This window comes from Balaenoptera musculus, chromosome 4, assembly GCF_009873245.2.
Source record: "Balaenoptera musculus isolate JJ_BM4_2016_0621 chromosome 4, mBalMus1.pri.v3, whole genome shotgun sequence".
Classification (NCBI taxonomy): domain Eukaryota; kingdom Metazoa; phylum Chordata; class Mammalia; order Artiodactyla; family Balaenopteridae; genus Balaenoptera; species Balaenoptera musculus.
The window spans coordinates 64596666-64614929 of NC_045788.1; the positions used below are offsets into that span (position 1 = coordinate 64596666).

The 18264-nt window shown below is 42.1% G+C and overlaps 1 protein-coding gene across 1 annotated transcript; it reads left to right on the forward strand.

Annotated features, from left to right (window-relative positions):
• Positions 1–1473: 1473 nt before the first annotated feature.
• RTP4 (receptor transporter protein 4) lies at positions 1474–5643 on the forward strand. The gene is made up of 2 exons (XM_036850871.1): positions 1474–1655; positions 3772–5643. Exons 1-2 carry the CDS (start codon positions 1474–1476, stop codon positions 5513–5515), a joined length of 1926 nt encoding a protein of 641 aa, XP_036706766.1. The 3' UTR covers positions 5516–5643.
• Positions 5644–18264: the final 12621 nt, after the last annotated feature.

The following is an 18264-nucleotide window of genomic DNA, read 5'->3' on the forward strand; positions in this document are numbered from 1 at the left end:
TTAAACCCAGCAGAAAGTAGGAGAGGAAGGGTGGGGAAGGAGCCTAGGCATGGTTGGAGCAGGTGAGCAGAGCTCAGAGCTAGGACATGGGATGTCTGGGTTCTGGGCCTCTATTGGCAATAATTTTCTGTGTGACCTTGGGCAGGAGACTTCTTTCCTCTTTGTCTCTATTTTCTTATGTATAATAATCAGAGAGAAAAGAGGACAAGTTGATTCCTAAGGGATTTCCAGTTCTAATATTCCATGGGTTTAATTCCAAGTTCCTCCAACTATCTGTGCAGACAAGAGTTTCCTATATTGTCTCTGCAGACATAAGCACCCTCAATGTGTAAAGTTATAAAAGCAGAGAGAGTTTGTACAGAACAGAATATCCTGGGAGGGTGGGACAGGGGAGAGGGTTTCTGCCTTCCAAATAGAACACGTTAAAATCCAGAAAGCACGAGAAGACTTAGGCTTATCCTGTCTCGGATACAATAACTGTAGGGGCTTCCAAGGACATAAGCATCCTGCTTGCCTTACCTCCCCCATTTGAATTTCAACTCCAGAGGGACAGAGCTTACTTTCTAGAATCTCAGACTCTTCTGAGTTAGAAGTGACTTTATAGGTCATCTAGTTCCAATCCCTCACCCCAGGAATGGGAACTCTATCCTGACATCCAAAGATGGCTCCCACACCTGCTCGTATACTGCGTTACATGATAATTTAACACAGCGAAAGGCAGAGTTAAGTAATCCTTTCATTTGGCCTAGAGTCCTGCCTCACGACCCAGGATATCTCACTAGACCAAATCACTAGGTCAGGGTTTCACGATGGTTCTTTCCACTGGCTCCAGAGTGCCAACCTGGAACCCGAAACACCATTCTGAGCTCCCTCTGAGCTCTCCCCAGGGAGGGAGGTGGCTGGAGACATCGCAGGTTTAGAGTCTCACAGGACGGGGTTCAAGTCTCACTTATGCTGCTTACCAGCCAGGTGGCTTTGAACAAGGTACCCCCGCTCTCTGTGCCACTCACCTGAAAAATACCAGGAATAATCCCCCCTAAGGGACTGTGGTGAGGTCTCGGCAGGTGCACGAAAGGAGCCTTGGACACGTGCTCCCCTGCACCGACCCCCCCTACCCAGTGTCTGCACGAGGGCGTGAGCATCTATGGGCATAGGAACTTCTTCTTAGTCGATGTTACTTGTCCCAATGCCAAGCACAGTGCTTTGCCTAGTGTAAAAATAAGAGAAAAATAAAATAAAAACTAACTTATAGGTACCTCCAGAATCCAGACCAGAGTTTTGTACTCAGACATCCCTTAGCAAGACCTGTTCACAAACTAGCAAATCCCTGCTGCCCCCTGTCGTCGGAACAAAAACTTGCTCTGTGTACTCAAACAGTCTGAAACAAAAGTCAAAAGAGCAGGTGACGTGTCTCCAGATGGAGAAACCGAAACTGTTTTTTCTTCTTGCTGGAAACTGAAAGTTATTGTCAACATGGACTCCAGGCCTCAGAGCAAGAGAATGGTTTTGGATGTTGGGACATGGGAGCAGATATTTCAAGAACTGATCTCGCAGGAGAAACCCGAGGCAAGATGGACCCTGAAGATGCATGGGAACCTTCAGCCAGACTGTGTGGCCCCAGGGTGGAAGCAATACAAGCAGAGAGCATTTGGCAGGTATGTGAGAGTCTGTCCAGCCATGGGCCTTTCTGAGCCAAGAGGTTCAGCTAAGCATTGATGATTCTTTTGAGAGATTGTTAAAAGAATTATGTGTCACCAGGCTCTTCATGCTTTTGTAATCACAGTGTTCTTTAAGATGGAAATGATAAGGCTCTAAGCCTCTATTTTGCTTAACGGTAGGAAATTTTTTCTTTTACTAGCCTTCCTCCCTAAGTATTTCTGGAAATCCCCAGGGAATACCATAAAATTGCCCTCCTATTCTCTCACCACAATTTATTCCAGACTGCTTCTATATAGAGACCTGCTCTCCCCCATCAGTCCTGTCTGGCTTCCCCAGGCTGCAGCAGCCCTACGAGCCTAGTCCTGGTCAGTACCAGCCTAGGACTGGGGCCTTCCTTTATAGCCCCAAGAATTGATTAAGGCCAAGCAATGGCTTTGAACATTACTTTACTGAAGGCCTGAAGATAATAGGAGGGATTGGTGCTGCAAGAAATTAAAACCTAGTTCTTGGAGTCCCTAAATACTGCCCCTCCCTTATTGTCTGTCTCCCTCAACTTCCAATGAGCCTCTAAGTTGCAGGAACCAGCTTCCTTGCCCATGCAGAAGGGTGAGAAATGCTGACTTGGACAAGAATTGGACAATCAAGTCTTCTCTTTTTATATGGCATGCAGGGACCTTCGCTTCACTTTCCATCTCACCTGTTATCCTGCTTCCCTGCCTGCCCCTATCCTGCCTCAGGTGTCCTCTGTTCCATTCTTTATGGGTTACTGGACATGCCATAAATTTTCAGACTTCTATACCCTTGTCTATGATGTTCTGCCTGTTCAGCAGGCCCTTTCCTTCCTCCCTCCCTACCTGTCCCTCAAGGACTAACTCAAGTACCCTGGTCTTCCTAGGGAGAGTAAGTGTCCTTTCTTCTCCATTCCCATAAGACAGTGAATGGTTCTCTCTCTCTCTCTCTCTCTCTCTCTCTATATATATATATATATATATGTTTGTAATACATTTATAAATAACATATGTTCATGTATTACATACTACAGAACATATATATTTATATATAATTATTTTTAGCTGCAGAACCCATTGTTTACATGAAGCCTCCCGGGGCTCTACAGAACACAGTTTTCAAGCCATTGGCCAGAGCCCATGTAGCAGTCATTCTGTTCTGCTTGGAACCTGGTGAACTATGTAAGAGTCTCTCTTTGCACCAGCCAGAGCTCTTTGAGGGACTCATGATGTCTTTTATCAGTTTGGCACTGCCGCAAATGGACAGGTGCTTCTCTTGTTCAGATGAATTGACCTGATAGTCATTCTGAGTTGGGAAAAGCAACGGATCAGCATAGTTTTAGAAAAATATCAACCAGCTTTTGAACAGCACTTTGTAGTTTACAAAATGCTTTCACATATATTATCTCACTTAATGTTGACAATATAACCCTTGAATATTTTTCCCTTGAATATTTTATGGATGTAAAAATTGAGGCTCAGAGTAGTGATTTTTCCAAAGTCCCCCTGTTGTAAACTATGGACTTCAGTCTCCAACCCAAGTATTATGGTTCCAGTAAGTCAGGTACAAAACTAACCACATTGCTCAATAGAGGTGATGTGGTATAGTAGGTAGATAATGCTGGGATTGGAAACATGGCTCTACCACTTAACTTTGTGTGTCCTTAAGCAAGTTCTATACTGTTTTATGATTCAGTTTCCTTATCTGCATATTGGGCTCAATAATGCCTACCTCAGAAGGGTGCTTTAAAGATAAAATGGGATAACAATGTAAAACATTGCCTCAAAATAGGTACTTTATAAGAGTTTTCTATGACCTTGTGAAGACCAAATTTCACTGGCAAATGGCAGAACTGTTTTTCCCTCTGAGACATCCAGAGATGTTTTACTGGCAAAGAGGCAGACTTGGTACCACATATAGGTGGGAGTTCAATGGGCCACAGGAGAAAGCTTTATTAGAAATGCAGTCTCTCTCATTCTTGTTAAATTGTCAATATCACATACACTTTTTCAAGTTGAAAGGGTTCTTAAAGACCGAGGCCAGGCCCATTTCCCTGGCCTCGGTCAACAGTCAGCTGAGGGCGCGATGCTTTTCTGTCTGTAGGTTCTCGTGTTCCTCATGCCATCGAAGCTGGGCTTCTGCCCAAGTGCAGATCCTATGTCACATGTACCTGGAGCACCAGAAGTCCCAGGGAAAGGTGCTTGTGCGGCTCTTTGGTCAGAGGTGCCGGAAGTGTTCCCAGTCTCAATTTGAGAAGCCTGAGTTCTCCCTGGATAGCACCATGAGGATTCTGAACAACCTGGTGCAGCGTATTCTGGAGAGATTCTACAGAAATGGCATCAGGAAGGTTTTGGAGATGCCAGTGATCCAGGAGGTGCCTTTGAATGGGCACCATGATGTGGTCAATTGTGAGGCATGTGTCCTGGGCTTCTGTGTACAGAACTTACCTAACTGCACGACAGAGCCAGCCAAATCCTCTCTCTCCTACACGAAGACTGGCAGCTCCTCTCCTCACCTTGGTGACGTGTATGGCCAAAACCGAGCTAGGAACCAGTCAGCTGAGGCAAAGGAGACTCAGGGAAGTGGGTATTCCTGCGCCCATAAAGGCCCAGGGCCCAGCCATGCCACTGCTGGGATCCAAGTGCCTGGGACAGGCCCTCAGCTCAAACAGGAGACAGGCCGACTGCTCACACCAGGGACAGACCGGCAGGCTGCACAGGGAACAGGCCTACAGCCCATCCGAGTAGCAGGATCACTTCCCCCAGGGTGGACAGACCCACAGCCCAGACAAGCAATAGGTCCACTACCTAAAGGGTTGGCACATTCACAATCCACACTGGGGACAGGACCACAGAACCCCCGGCTGACATATTCTCAGGCTATAAAGATGTCAGGCCAGCAGTTGACACAGGACGCACAAGCCACCCAAGGGGCAGGTCGTCAGGCCACAAAGGTGACAGACCCACAGCCCACACGGGGGACAATCCCAAGGGCCACATCAAGGTCAGACACTCAGGCTACAGGGAGGGCAGACCCCTCACCACTGGGGTCAAACTCACAGCCCACACGGGGAACAATCCCAAGGTCCACATCAGGGTCAGACAGTCAGGCTACAGGGAGGGCAGACCCCTCACCACTGGGGTCAAACTCACAGCCCACACGGGGAACAATCCCAAGGTCCACATCAGGGTCAGACAGTCAGGTTACAGGGAGGGCAGAACCCTCACCACTGGGGTCAAACTCACAGCCCACACGGGGAACAATCCCAAGGTCCACATCAGAGTCAGACAGTCAGGCTACAAGGAGGGCAGACCCCTCACCACTGGGGTCAAACTCACAGCCCACACGGGGAACAATCCCAAGGTCCACATCAGGGTCAGACAGTCAGGCTACAGGGAGGGCAGACCTCTCACCACTGGGGTCAAACTCACAGCCCACACGGGGAACAATCCCAAGGTCCACATCAGGGTCAGACAGTCAGGCTACAGGGAGGGCAGACCCCTCACCACTGGGGTCAAACTCACAGCCCACACGGGGAACAATTCCAAGGTCCACATCAGGGTCAGACAGTCAGGCTACAGGGAGGGCAGACCCCTCACCACTGGGGTCAAACTCACAGCCCACACGGGGAATAGGCCCCATGGCTACATGTAGGACCTTCAGTGAAAGTCAAGCTGCCTGGGTCAGGCAGGAGAGGTGCTCACCTAGAGGGTCTGCTCCAGACAGCTTTTTCAGATTATCTCCCTCAATGCAACCAAATAATTCCCTTAACCAGGAGCAGCTGTTCAGGTGGGGCTATGTCTGTGTTGTTGCTCTGTTTACCTTTTTTGTATCTAAATACCTATAAGTAGAACGATGAAAAAAGACTTGTCTTCTCTTGTCTTAATTCCATGGTAATCAATGAACTGGCTGCCATTTTAATATGACAGAATTTGCTTTGGGACCAATGCAGGGTCAAGTTTATAGAATAAGATCGGTGCTTTGTGACCACCTAGAGGGGTGCGATAGGGAGGGTGGGAGGGAGGGAGATGCAAGAGGGAAGAGATATGGGAACATATGTATATGTATAACTGATTCACTTTGTTATAAAGCAGAAACTAACACACCATTGTAAAGCAATTATACTTCAATAAAGATGTTTAGAAAAAAAAAAAAAGAACTGGTTCCTGGACCTCCTTTGCAGATAGTTTAAAACATGACCTAGCAGATAATGGACCCAATAATAAATATTTGTTAAATCATTAAAAGATTTTTACTCATGCATTCACTCATTCATTGATATCAATATATATAGACCATATCTTGACAAGAACTGAGGGACCTGAGTTTCATCAGAAAGTTATTGTAGTAGGCTGAATAATGGTTGCCCCAAAATGCCCATGTCCTAATATGTTACTTTACGTGGCTAAAGGGACTCTTCAGATGCGACTAATTTAAGGATCTTGAGATGAGGAGATTATCCTGTGTTACCCAGATGGGCCAAATGTAATCACATGGGTCTTTATAAGAGGGAGGCAAGAGGGTCAACGTCAGAAACAGGAAAGTTAACTATAGAACCAGAGGATGAAGTGATGTGCTCTGAAGGTGGAGGAAGCGGTCACAAGCCAAGGAATGCAAGCAGCCTTTAGAAGCTCATAAAGGCAAAGAAATATATTCTCCCCTAGAGCCTCCAGAAGGAACCAGCTCTGCTGACACATGACTTTAGCCAAGTGAGGCTGATATTAGACTTCTAACCTCCAAAACCATGAGATGGTAAATTTGTGTTGTTTTAAGGCACTAAATTCATGGTAATTTGTTACAGCAGCAACAGGAAATTAATACAGTTATCAGTATCACTGCAGGGATCAGGCAGTTATGCTTTGGGTATGCTTTAGCTTTAACAACAACAACAACAAAGAGTATAGATTAGAAATATTGACATACACATCCCCTCTTGTTCTTTTTTCTCTCCTACATAAACCCACCCAAATATCCCCATCCTAGAGAGATTTTCTAAAGCGTCATCAAATCAAAGGGAATCTGTTTAGAATGGAGGTATTTGGGTGGGCTTAAGTAGTTTGGTGACCCTTGGAGCTATCATATTCTTTCACTCCTTCTAGCATTGAATTGGGAATCATGTAAGAACGTGCCAATCCTGAGATCTTGTGATGCATAGCTACATCTTTCACTCTCTATTTCCATCTGTCTGCTAGGCATTTCTACATGGTTCTCGTACTGCCATCTCTATCTTCCCACATTCAAAATCAAGCTCATCAGCATCTCTGACTTTCTTGTTCAAATTTGCCCTAGTCACTCAAGCTTATCACCTTAGAGTCATTTTTAACTTCTCCTCCTTTTCACCAATGCTTATTGTCCCTTCTTTTGTCAAGTTGCTCCCATCTCTTGCCACTAGGTTTTCCTATCAAACCCTCTCCCCAACCAGTTCAGGGACTTGGATTATTGAAATAATGAGGGGATTTGGATTTTCCCTCATAGGCAGTGGGGAGTCATTGCAAGCATTTGAGAATATGGGCAATTTGAGTAGAATAACAGTTTAAAAATATTATATCTTTCTGGAAAAGAATGGAGTATAGGATAGAACCAGTTAGGATTCTGGCTTGAAATAGGAGAGTGGTAAACACAGAGAGGGGTTCTTGTAGACAATAAATATCTTGAAGGAATTTGAAGACAATGAAATGCAAGATGGCAGAAAACCCAAGGATGAAAACACTTCCTTTTTTTCTGGCCATCTCTTTTCATTTCCTCTCAGGCCACTCCATTTATATATGCCCCCATCCCCAAACCACTTTACTAAATGTCTGCATTCCTCCTGTTTTCATACCTTTTTGTTTCTTTCATAAAGAACATACACATGAGGACTAGAGACTTTATTTCTGGCTTGGTTATGAGATACGACTGGTGCAGGTCATTATCCCTCCCTGAACCTCAGTTTCTCCATCTGTAAAATAGGTTAATGACTTCTAATTAAGCACAGAGGATTGAACACATGCATTTCCTTCTGATCGCTCTTGAAATCCCACTGCGTGACAGTAAAAGGGGGAAAAAAAAGGCATCAATTCACAAGGCAAAGAGCATGAGTGGAAGCTACAAAACGGATGGATTAGTGATGGGTTACTGACTTAGCAGAGAGATCTGGAATACAAGTTAGGCAAAGGAAAACCAAGGTGCAAGGCAATTGATGTGGCACAATTTCAGAAAAGTTCAAAAACCGTAGGCAACAAGTAGCTCTGAAGGTGGGTGTTAGGAAGCCTGAAGTGGGAGGATTGGTTGAAAGCCTTTAGAAAAAGTTCCTTTTCCCCACTCCGATGCAGCCTTGTACCCACTCTTAACTCACTCCAGAGTGAGGAATGGAGGTTTATTCTCTGAAGACATTGACCCAGAGGGACTCTGGGCTTAGGAACTTGGGCATAGTTAAGGGAGGGGGTACCAACCAGCAATCAGAAAGATAGTGAAAGTCTACATACTGACTAGAGGCACTCCCTTAGCCCACTACCAAATCTAGGAGCCAGCATTATATCCTACTAACCCTCCCCTCAAATACACAAAGAATGGACAGTTTCTCGTTGGGAAAACTGATCAGCTCAAGAGAGAGAAAAAAATACATATACTGAAATGGGGGAAGGGTGTTCCTCCAATGGAATGACCAACTCAGATCATATAGTACTGTAGTACATATTTATTGAAAAAAAAATCTGTGTATAAGTGGACCTATGCTGTTCAAACCCATGTTGTTCAAGGGTCAACTGTATATGTAAACTACTAGAAATAATAAGGGGAACAATTCTGTATGCAAGGAAAGTAAGACGTGTTTTTGGCTAAGAAAAGGTATGAGATATGGAGATGCATTTTTGTTAATGGAAAAGAAAGTAAATTTGTCCTAAAGTAATACTGATTATTTCAGAATTGAAAAGAGGAAAACAGAAAAATAGAGGACAAATTATGGACATATCTATATCTGTAACTATAGAGAGAGAGGGAGATTAAGCATGAGCATGGAAAATTTTAACTAGTCTAATCAAGCCAGCTAAAATTGAATTGTTATTAAAAGTGTTTTTTTAAATAAGACTTAATATTAATAGTGTACTTATATAAAACTAAAACTTGATTTTTTTTTCATGTACTGAAAAGACAAGTTTTACTGAACTGTTGGTCTGCTCCTGATAAGAGACTATGAAAGGTTTTTCTTTACCTATTAAATAACCTTCCTAAAAAACAGAAGTTCCGTGTTTTATCAAAATAATTTCCTGTGCTTCATGTCATCTTAATCAGGTCTTTGATAACTTAAGAAAACTGAATCTTCTCAATATTAAAAGAGTGAAGTTTTGTTAACAACTATGTAACATTCTATATTTGCCTTTGAAACACTTTATTGTCACTTTGTCACATAGATAATTAAGTACTGTTTATTAATAATCTGGGATCCTATTTAGTCAAATACCTAAACCTTTTGATATTTTTCACAAACTTCCCAAAATTAAATTCTAAATAAAGTCTTTTTGACATCAAACTAATTTGGGGATTTCCCAGAGGGCCCCTGGAACATCTCAAAAGATTTGTTCTCTCACTTTTTAAAAAAAAAAAAAAATTGAAGTATAATTGTTTTACAATGTTATGTTAGTTTCTGGTGAACAGAAGAGTGATTTAATTATATACATATATTCTTTTTCATATTTTTTTTCCATTATGGTTTACTACAGGATGTTGAATATAGTTCCCTGTGCTATACAGTAGGACCTTGTTGTTCATCTATTTTATATATAATAGTTTGTATCTGCTAATCCCAAATACCTAATTTATCCCTCCATCACCCCCTCTCCCCTTTGGTAACCGGAAGTTTGTTTTCTATCTCTGGTACTCTGTTTCTGTTTTGTATACAGATTCGTTTGTATTAATTTTTTAGATTCCACATGTAAGTGCTATCATATAATATTTGTTCTCTCTCTTTATAGAGGAGAGATGATGAACTAATTAGGCTTGTTTGTTATGTTGGATTATGTAAGAAGCATTGCCAAATAAATGATGCTAAACCTTCTTAGATTATATTTGTGTGGCTACATGTTATTTATATGTGTTCTAGAAATTGTATAAAATCTGATATGTCCTGGTATGTTATCACTTTTAATTCTAATTATTATCTTGAAGTGTTGTGTGTTACAGAAATAAGCAAATTTCCTTGTCAACTGCATTATAATGAACTCTCATGAGATCTTTAACCATGGCCATTTTAAAGTCTTTGTCATTTACAGAGAGTTACTCTCTTACTTTTATGCTTTTGCAAATATGTTTCATTTTCAGAGAGATTCATGGAGAGGGCTCAAACAAGTACTCTAGAATACAGGTTTCTGATAACTGTAAGGTCATAAAGCTGAACTGGGTAGGAATTTCCAGAACTCATGGAAAAACTGGATTCAAGCAGAACAAGAATAACATGGGACTGAATGAACTGATGAGGATGATTATAATTTTATGATTTTTATTTGAAACATTGCTGATTTTTAAAAATGTTTTCGTTTTTCCAGATTTGAGGGAAACCCTCCCTTTTTTAAGCTATCAACAAAGATGACTTATTTATCTTTTTCTCCCTTCTTGATCCCTCTATAATTCATAAACTCTCAATGAGTATTCTTATTTTCATGGTAATATATTTATTTGCATAAGTTCAATAAGAATCTGTTCTTATAACAGGACACAGTTGGAAACACTGGTTATATTATCAAGGCTTTGACTGGGATGTTAGGTTTGAGAATGTGCATAGACTCAGATGTAACCAGAAAACTTAAAGGAACTAAGGTTGACTTTATGAAGCCAATATAACCCCTTGGAAATACTGGCCTGCCCTTGCTTACAAGGTTCCCAGCAACCTAATCAGGTGACTAAGGAAGGTCACTTCCTGGTAGGTACAAGAGCCTCAAGATACTTTGGGGACCTTGAGAAGAGAGGAACTCACCCAAATCTATATGTATTGCAGGAAATTTCTGATGGTAAGTCCTTGGCTTGGCTTCCTGGCCTTAAGAGGCTTTTAAAAGCTCAAACTGTTATTTCTTAAGAAAAGTTCCAGCAAAACAGATTTAAAAGAGCCTCTATGATCAATCACTATTCTTGCCGCACTTATGTAAATAATCAGGTCAATTTTTTGGAACTAGATGTATTTTGCAAAAAAATTAGACTTAATTTGGCTCTCTTTTATAGAAATGAGGGTCATTTTAGAGAGATAAAGTATGTTTCAGTAACACACCTTTGTGGATATTAGATTCTAGTGCTGTTAATTGTCTTTGAGGTTTTGTTATTTACCTGTAAACTGGACTGAATCCTGAATTCTTCTAGTTTCCTCCAATATCTGGCTATAACACCCCAAACTAATGTTTCCAATTTTCTCTTACCCTTTTGACTTGGAATCACTAAGAACAAAAGCTGCACTAGTCCCTGAAACCCTGCAAACTGAATGTGAACTTGATACAAACTTCAGAGAAATCACCACAACAGCTTATGTGTAGGCCATCTTTGTGTCTGCTGCTGTGTGCACCACTCAGAAAGTTTACCTGAACACATGATGACATCATTAGAGACATTCAAACTACAGAAGATGCTCTGACCCCAACATCTAGAGTATTCTCTAGAAATCTTCTTGACTGACTGCCCTCAGAACTCAGACTGGGTTTTCAGTCTGCTGCAATCATTAAGCTTTGTTTTTCTTTTGTTTCCATAGAAATGCCTTATTAAATACCTGATTTCTCACACAATATAGGCCTAATTTGGGGAGCTCAAATACAAGACAACCTCCTGAAATGAGACACGACCATTTAACTGAACTGACCTATTCTCAAGACGGAGATTGGTTTAATGAGATATGAAGCAATCTATCAACTTAGCTTCTGGGTTGTGAAACTTCTTGTTTGAAGTTTCAAAGGCAGGACTGAAGAGGAGCAGAATTTGTTATCCTAAAACATGCCTCTTCAGCATAAGGATTATTTTAAGCTGGCTATTTTTAAGAAACAGCAGACAGGGCTTCCCTGGTGGCGCAGTGGTTGAGAATCTGCCTGCCAATGCAGGGGACACGGGTTCGAGCCCTGGTCTGGGAAGATCGCACATGCTGCCAAGCAACTGGGCCCGTGAGCCACAATTACTGAGCCTGCGCGTCTGGAGCCTGTGCTCCGCAACAAGAGAGGCCGCGATAGTGAGAGGCCCGCGCACCGCGATGAAGAGTGGCCCCCGCTCGCCGCAACTAGAGAAAGCCCTCGCACAGAAACGAAGACCCAACACAGCCATAAAAAAAAAAAAAAGAAACAGCAGACAGAGGAGAAGCTCTGAGAACTGAGTAGAAGCTACCCTTGTGTAAGAGACATTTATATTTATAAGGGAAATCTCCATGTGTGAGAGTGTCTCCCTCTCTGTATCAAGAAGAGAAGGATGATTCTAAATCTCTAGAAACTCTTTGCAATGGAGAAGGTAAGGACTTAAATCTGTATAACAACCTTACTCTTGTTTACTATGTTTTCCTGGTCACCTTCCATAACTGACTCCTCACCCTCAACACCTTCTTTTGTCTTTAGCTGAAGATAATATTTAACATGATGATTCTGACCATCTTGGCGAGTTACTCGGTTTCCCTAGGTCTCTCCCACGTATACATGAAGGTATACATGTTATACTTTTATTTGACATTCTCCTGTTAATCTGTCTTATATCAATTTAATTATTAGACCAGCCAAAGAACCTAGAAGGAAAGAAGGGGAAATCTTTCCACTCCTATACAGCCCAGGAAGCATTACTCTACCTCCATGCTTGGTAATTAACTTGAATTATGAAATAATGGATTGGGATGTTACTGGAGGGAAGAAAGAAATGGAGAGAAATTCAGCAGCATCTAACCAAGCCATGAGGAAGTATTATCAGTCAGTCCAGGCAGCCAAACTGGGATCAGAAACAAAAAATATATATATTTATTTTATGAACACTGTAAGCACAGAGATAATTCTCAGCCAAACAGAGATCTGACCTGAGAGGACTCAGCAAAAAACTCCTGTTAACAAAATCAGTCATCCCCTAAAATGGAAAAGTTTTTCATTAATGAGAGTCCAGGGCCAAAAGCTATGGATTTCAAGGAATGCTAAATGCATCCACTGACCTTTCTTGACCTGCTTTTCTTGTTCTGTACTACCATCTATCCTTTACATCTTCACCCCTGGTTAATTCAAGGCACTTTCAGCTTGTGCATTATGTCTGAACATCCTCAGGCCAAGAAGTCACAGGGAGGGAAGACTCTGGAGGTTTGGAAGGACAGATTCATCAGATGTCAGAGCCAGAAGCAGGTTTAGAGAGGAATTCTGACCCACCTCTTTGCAGCAGTGGGAGGGAAGGGAGTAGCTGTTTGACCCCTGGTCCCTCAGCAGAGGTCAAATGTCATCAATTTCCACTTAGGGATGTCAAAGAGATGAACACTCAGGGGTGAAGCCTTACCCTTGGGATTAAACTAAAAGCCTGCAGTGTGGAACTAGGAATTTCTGAGGTTTACAGTGGGAAGTAAGGAATGGTTGGAGGAGACAAAGGCAGGGGAACGGAGTAAATTGGGTGAAACAACACAGTCTGGCTCCTGGAAACTTCCAAATAATCTTAGAATTGCTGCAGGCAAGCAGCATTCTGGTGTGATCTGACCACCTCTCTGGGGGCTGGATGTCTGGGAGCAGTGCTGGCGGGCACTGATTCTCAGCTCTAGAGAGTTAGTGTGGTTCTTTCTCCAGAGACCCTGGGAAGCTGGGAAAGAGGGTCCCAAAAGGCTTAGTGGCTCAGATACCTTAGAGTGGGCTCTTAGAAACCCTCTAGTCCTAATGTACTTTTTAACAGAGAAGAAAACCAAATCTTTAGAGGCATAAGATTGCCTGTTAGAGTATAATTTTCAAAAAGGTAAAATCATGTCTCTCATATAGACGTTAAATGAACAGGTTTCAAAGATTTTACTGAGCTCATTAATTAATGAGGAAAGCAGTAAGATTTAAAACCAGCCCAGAGAACATTTGAGAAGCTAGGTATGTATAAGCAATTTAATTGCTTGCTGAGTTACAAGCTATCCAAAAACTGGCTTATGTTTAACCGGATCATAAACTGTAAACTTTCAGGCTATCTGTTCCACTGGGAAGAAATTATTTGCACCTCCACTGAACAAAATGTTCCTAATGAACCTTTGCCTTATAGTGAAGTAAAGTCATCCAGTAAATTGAAAGTCTGCATGGAAAGAACACCCAATGGTTTCTTTTGCCTATTTCCAAGTTTCAGATAATTTTTAAAAACCTGTCCAAGATAACACTGGTGTTTGCTAGCAGATGTAGGATGACATTTGAAGTCTCTTTATACTCAACCCAATGTTGTTGTCCTTGCCACACAATCCAGAAAGACCCAGATGTACAAGAGCGAAATTGTGAATGGAAGAAGTAGTATATTCCCTACTCTGGTCTGTCCCGCCCATCCACTCACTTAAGGCGTTGCATATGAAACACTGACCTGTGAGGACGCCCAGACTAGTTCCTTGTCCCCATATTTCCCAAACACAAGGTATAATCTCAATACTCTCTTTCCCTCCAGTGTCTTACAGGAATCCTTAATCACCCTCCCCCACCCACACACACACTCAGTCCTTATACTTGACTGTCTCTAGGATCCTTTTCTGCATATTCTCTATTGGAAACTTCATTAGATGTGTTCCAGTGAGGCTCAGTGACATCTTGGTGGAGATGTTACCTAAAGGGATTTAAGACTGAATGTGCTCACTTGGCATAGGTATCCATTAAAGTCCTTTCACTTCTTAAATTCAAGGATTCTGTAATAGTTTTTTTCCCAAGATAGGACTGAGAACTTGCATATAGAACCTAGGAAGCCTCAGGTGGATTTGCAAAGGTGGCATTGATTTTTTGGCTTTAGGATAACTCTAATTTCTTGGCTCTTCATTAGAGTGAATGCTAATGTCCTTCTTTTTGGGAGGGCTCTGAGGATAAGTGAGTTACTATTTGCCAAAAGATTTGGGAGCCTGAGACAAGTAACACTGAGCTGCTCACCAACAATGACAAGTCATCTACACAAACATCCATCCTTTTGTTCCTGCCAGATCTTTGTGCGTGGCAGAGATTGGAATAATTTCATTACCAGAGTTCATCAGACTAGCCAGTGTCTCTTTAAGATTGCCTTTTTCAAAATTACTTTGTCTGAAATGGAATTCAGGTAGATAAGGAATGGAGGTAGCAAAGGGGTAGTTATTAACCACTCAAAAGATAACATGATGGGGATGAATCATCTACCCCCAGGCCCTGATTTTGAGGCTTGCTTTTGTATTCTTGTTATCCTCTAGATGAAAAGAAAAAAATTTTTAAGAATGGATTTCTTATGGTTAATGTTAAAAAAAAAAAAAAAAAGGACCACAAGCCCAGAATAGAGTCACTTGTGCTAGGTCCCAGATCAATAAACCAAGACCTAATACCTAACTTAATTACAGTTTCAGCTTTTCCCAGGAATGGAATCTTAAACTAGTCAATCTGGAATCACCTGGTCAATACCAGTGAAGAAATCTGCCTGATAGACCCCTGCTGGCTCCTAAAGGAAGGTGACCTCGCCACAGCCGATTCGTTCTTTGCTAGTTTAACTTCCATGTCCTGCTCCCTTCTGTCTTTAAAAGTCTTCGATTTTGTACAGGTCTTCGGAGCTCCTTTCTATCTTAAAGAGCATCACGTTTTTTCAGGTATTTACCTTTCTCTTGCAAAGCTCACTTGCTTCACCCCCAACCCCAAGGCCTGATTTATCCAAGGGAAATCACATACCCCGAACAGTGACTGATTCATAAAAGAACGTCGACACAAAGTTGGTCAATGAGATGCAAGGAGAAGTTTGCAGAGGGCTTCTGGGAAATCCTTCCTCACTTTTTAAATAAAATTTCCAAAAAGTGACCCTAGTATATTCTCTGGACAAACCATGCCCATGTTTGAAGTCTGGAATGTCCACAGCTGCCTCACTAGTAGGTTGAGGATGAAAACTCAGAGGAAGGGAGAGCCAGGGCCACAGGTTTATATGCACTCTAAGGTTTGCCTTACTGCTGGACTTTCTTTTTTTTTTTTTAATTAATTAATTAATTAATTTTTATTTTTGGCTGTGTTGGGTCTTCGTTTCTGTGAGAGGGCTTTCTCCAGTTGCGGCAAGCGGGGGCCACTCTTCATCGCGGTGCGCGGGCCTCTCACTGTCGCGGCCTCTCCCGTTGCGGAGCACAGGCTCCAGACGCGCAGGCTCAGTAGTTGTGGCGCACAGGCCTAGCCGCTCCGCGGCATGTGGGATCTTCCCGGACCGGGGCACGAACCCGTGTCCCCTGCATTGGCAGGTGGATTCCTAACCACTGCGCCACCAGGGAAGCCCTGCTGGACTTTCTTATAGGAGCCAATAAATTTCCCATCTGTTTAAGCCACACAAAATCCAGGGATGAAGACTGAATCATGAGTTAGGCAGACAATCCAATGGAAACGTTATCTGAAAGAGCTGGGTAAGGTAGCAGAATATGCTATGAAGCAATGGGAGAGGAACAAAGATACCAGCACAAAGGAGGATGCTGGGAATCAAGAGTCTGAGGCAAAACTTAAAGAGATTCCTGAGAATCTGGGGCATTGTTTCTGGGGTTGTGTGCTGGACAACGGATCTGTTGATTATTGCCTTATTGTGACTCCTGGAATTCTCTTTCTTGTCTGAGTCCAAATACCACCCATCCTTCAAGCCCTAGCTCAAAGCTTACCTCCCATGGGGAGTCTTTCCATTTGCACTGGGCCTTGTTTACTGCCCCCAGCTGAGACTTCCTTGGGATCTCTCTTCTCTACAGAATGTCTGTCATGCAGAACCTCTAAGTATCCTGGGTGAGAGTCTTGTCCCTTAAGGCCAAATGAACTAGTATGCTTCTTTGTTTCTTCTCCCACAGAGCTGAGCCCAGAGTTATTCCCAGAAATCACAAGAAAGTGAATGTGTTTGCAGAATAGTGTGCTGAAGTTTATTAGTGAGGGCATCTCAGTGTTCATAATGAAATCCTTTGTCAGCATGGCTCCTGAGTGTTACCCCTCCCTGGGTGCTTGGTCATACAGGGCTGCCCCACAGCTGAGTTCAGAGGGGGACCCCCTCTTCCATTCTCAGGCTGTGCTGAGAAAGACCATAGCCCTGGCTCTCAGAGAAGTTCCCAGAAATGGTGAGAGAGGTGAAGGAATCACTTTGACCTTGTTTAACTTGGAATTGTGGAATACCTGAGCTGAAATGAAGCTTAAAGTTCACAGAGGCACATTTTCCTTTTTCAGCAGGGGAAACTGAGGCAGAAGGTAGAAGGAACCCGCCTAAGGTTCTACTATTAAAGTGATCTTTAAACAATCACCATTGAGTGTATGGGGAAAGCTAAGCAACTCGGCCCATCATTTCCTTAAAGACAACTGCTTGTTTATTACTTAGGTTTCCTTTTCACTAAAAAGCTGGGCAATTTGATAGTAACTAAGAAAGGTGTCTAAAGAAATGGCCATTTTAAAAGCAATAATTACTCATATTTCGATACAGCTCTATAGTTTAAATTTTTTTTTTTAATAGCTTGGTCTTTCTTACAATTATTTTCTGGAAGGAGAGATTATTGTTTCTATTTTAGAAATGTAGAAACCAATTTCACCCCACCCAGGTCATACTTCAGATTCAGGCCTGGAATTCCATCTCCTTTGCCTACTCCTGTGTGTATTCCTTTCTGTTCACATGGGATTGAGAAACATGAATTTTGAAAACCAGTTTGATCCCTCCAATGTTTCCAAACCCCAATTACCCTTCAGAGTGGCAGAGCCCTGGCTTTTTATCAGCCTAGCTCTAATGCTAGATTTTGGGTCTAGACCCCCCTTCCTTGTCTTTGGTTGATAGTGGAGGCTTTTTAATGAAATGGCCCAGAAAATACTGCCTACTGTCTTCAAATATTAATAACTTCATTTGTTTGCAAAACTTAGGGAGGGTGTCATAAAAATTAATGAGTGTGTTGGTGGAAATCAATTGTCTTTCTGCAAAAGATTCTCTGGAGACATTGTGTAGGAAATTATGTGAATTTTTTTCTTTTTTTTTTTTTCCACTTCTGGGATAGTATATTTCTAGCTAAAGGGTATGTGTTGAGTATATTTATGATACAGAAAATGGAGACTTCGTAAAGATCTTCTGGTCTTTTGCTATGAAGAAAGATGAAGTTTGGAGGAAAACAATCCCAAAGAATGAAAACCCAAGGGAACCACTTCAATCAACATTATTTCTCATAATTTTGGCCTGGGTATTTGTATTCCTCTTCAGTCCTTATACTTTTACACTCATAACTGGGCTAAGGTAAATTCTTACTGAGTTGGAGACAGAGCCAGGCTCAGAGAGAAGAGATGTACAGAGTCTCATAGTCCAGTTAGTAGAAGAGACTGCTGGTCCCCAGCCCACAAGTTTTGCTGTATTACATTGTTTGTCTTTCCTGCTCTCTCTTAAAAAAGAAAAAAAACAAAAAACAAAACTGGGCATGGGGATAGAAGTTAGCAATGTATTCATTTGTTCTTGTTAATTTTCCAAACTAAGGTATTTTAATTACAC

Coding starts and splice junctions, on each gene's coding strand:
- RTP4 (XM_036850871.1), top strand. CDS start 1,474: ATGGACTCCAGGCCTCAGAGCAAGAGAATGGTTTTGGATGTTGGGACA. Junction 1,656..3,771: donor AAGCAGAGAGCATTTGGCAG/GTATGTGAGAGT, acceptor TTCTGTCTGTAG/GTTCTCGTGTTCCTCATGCC.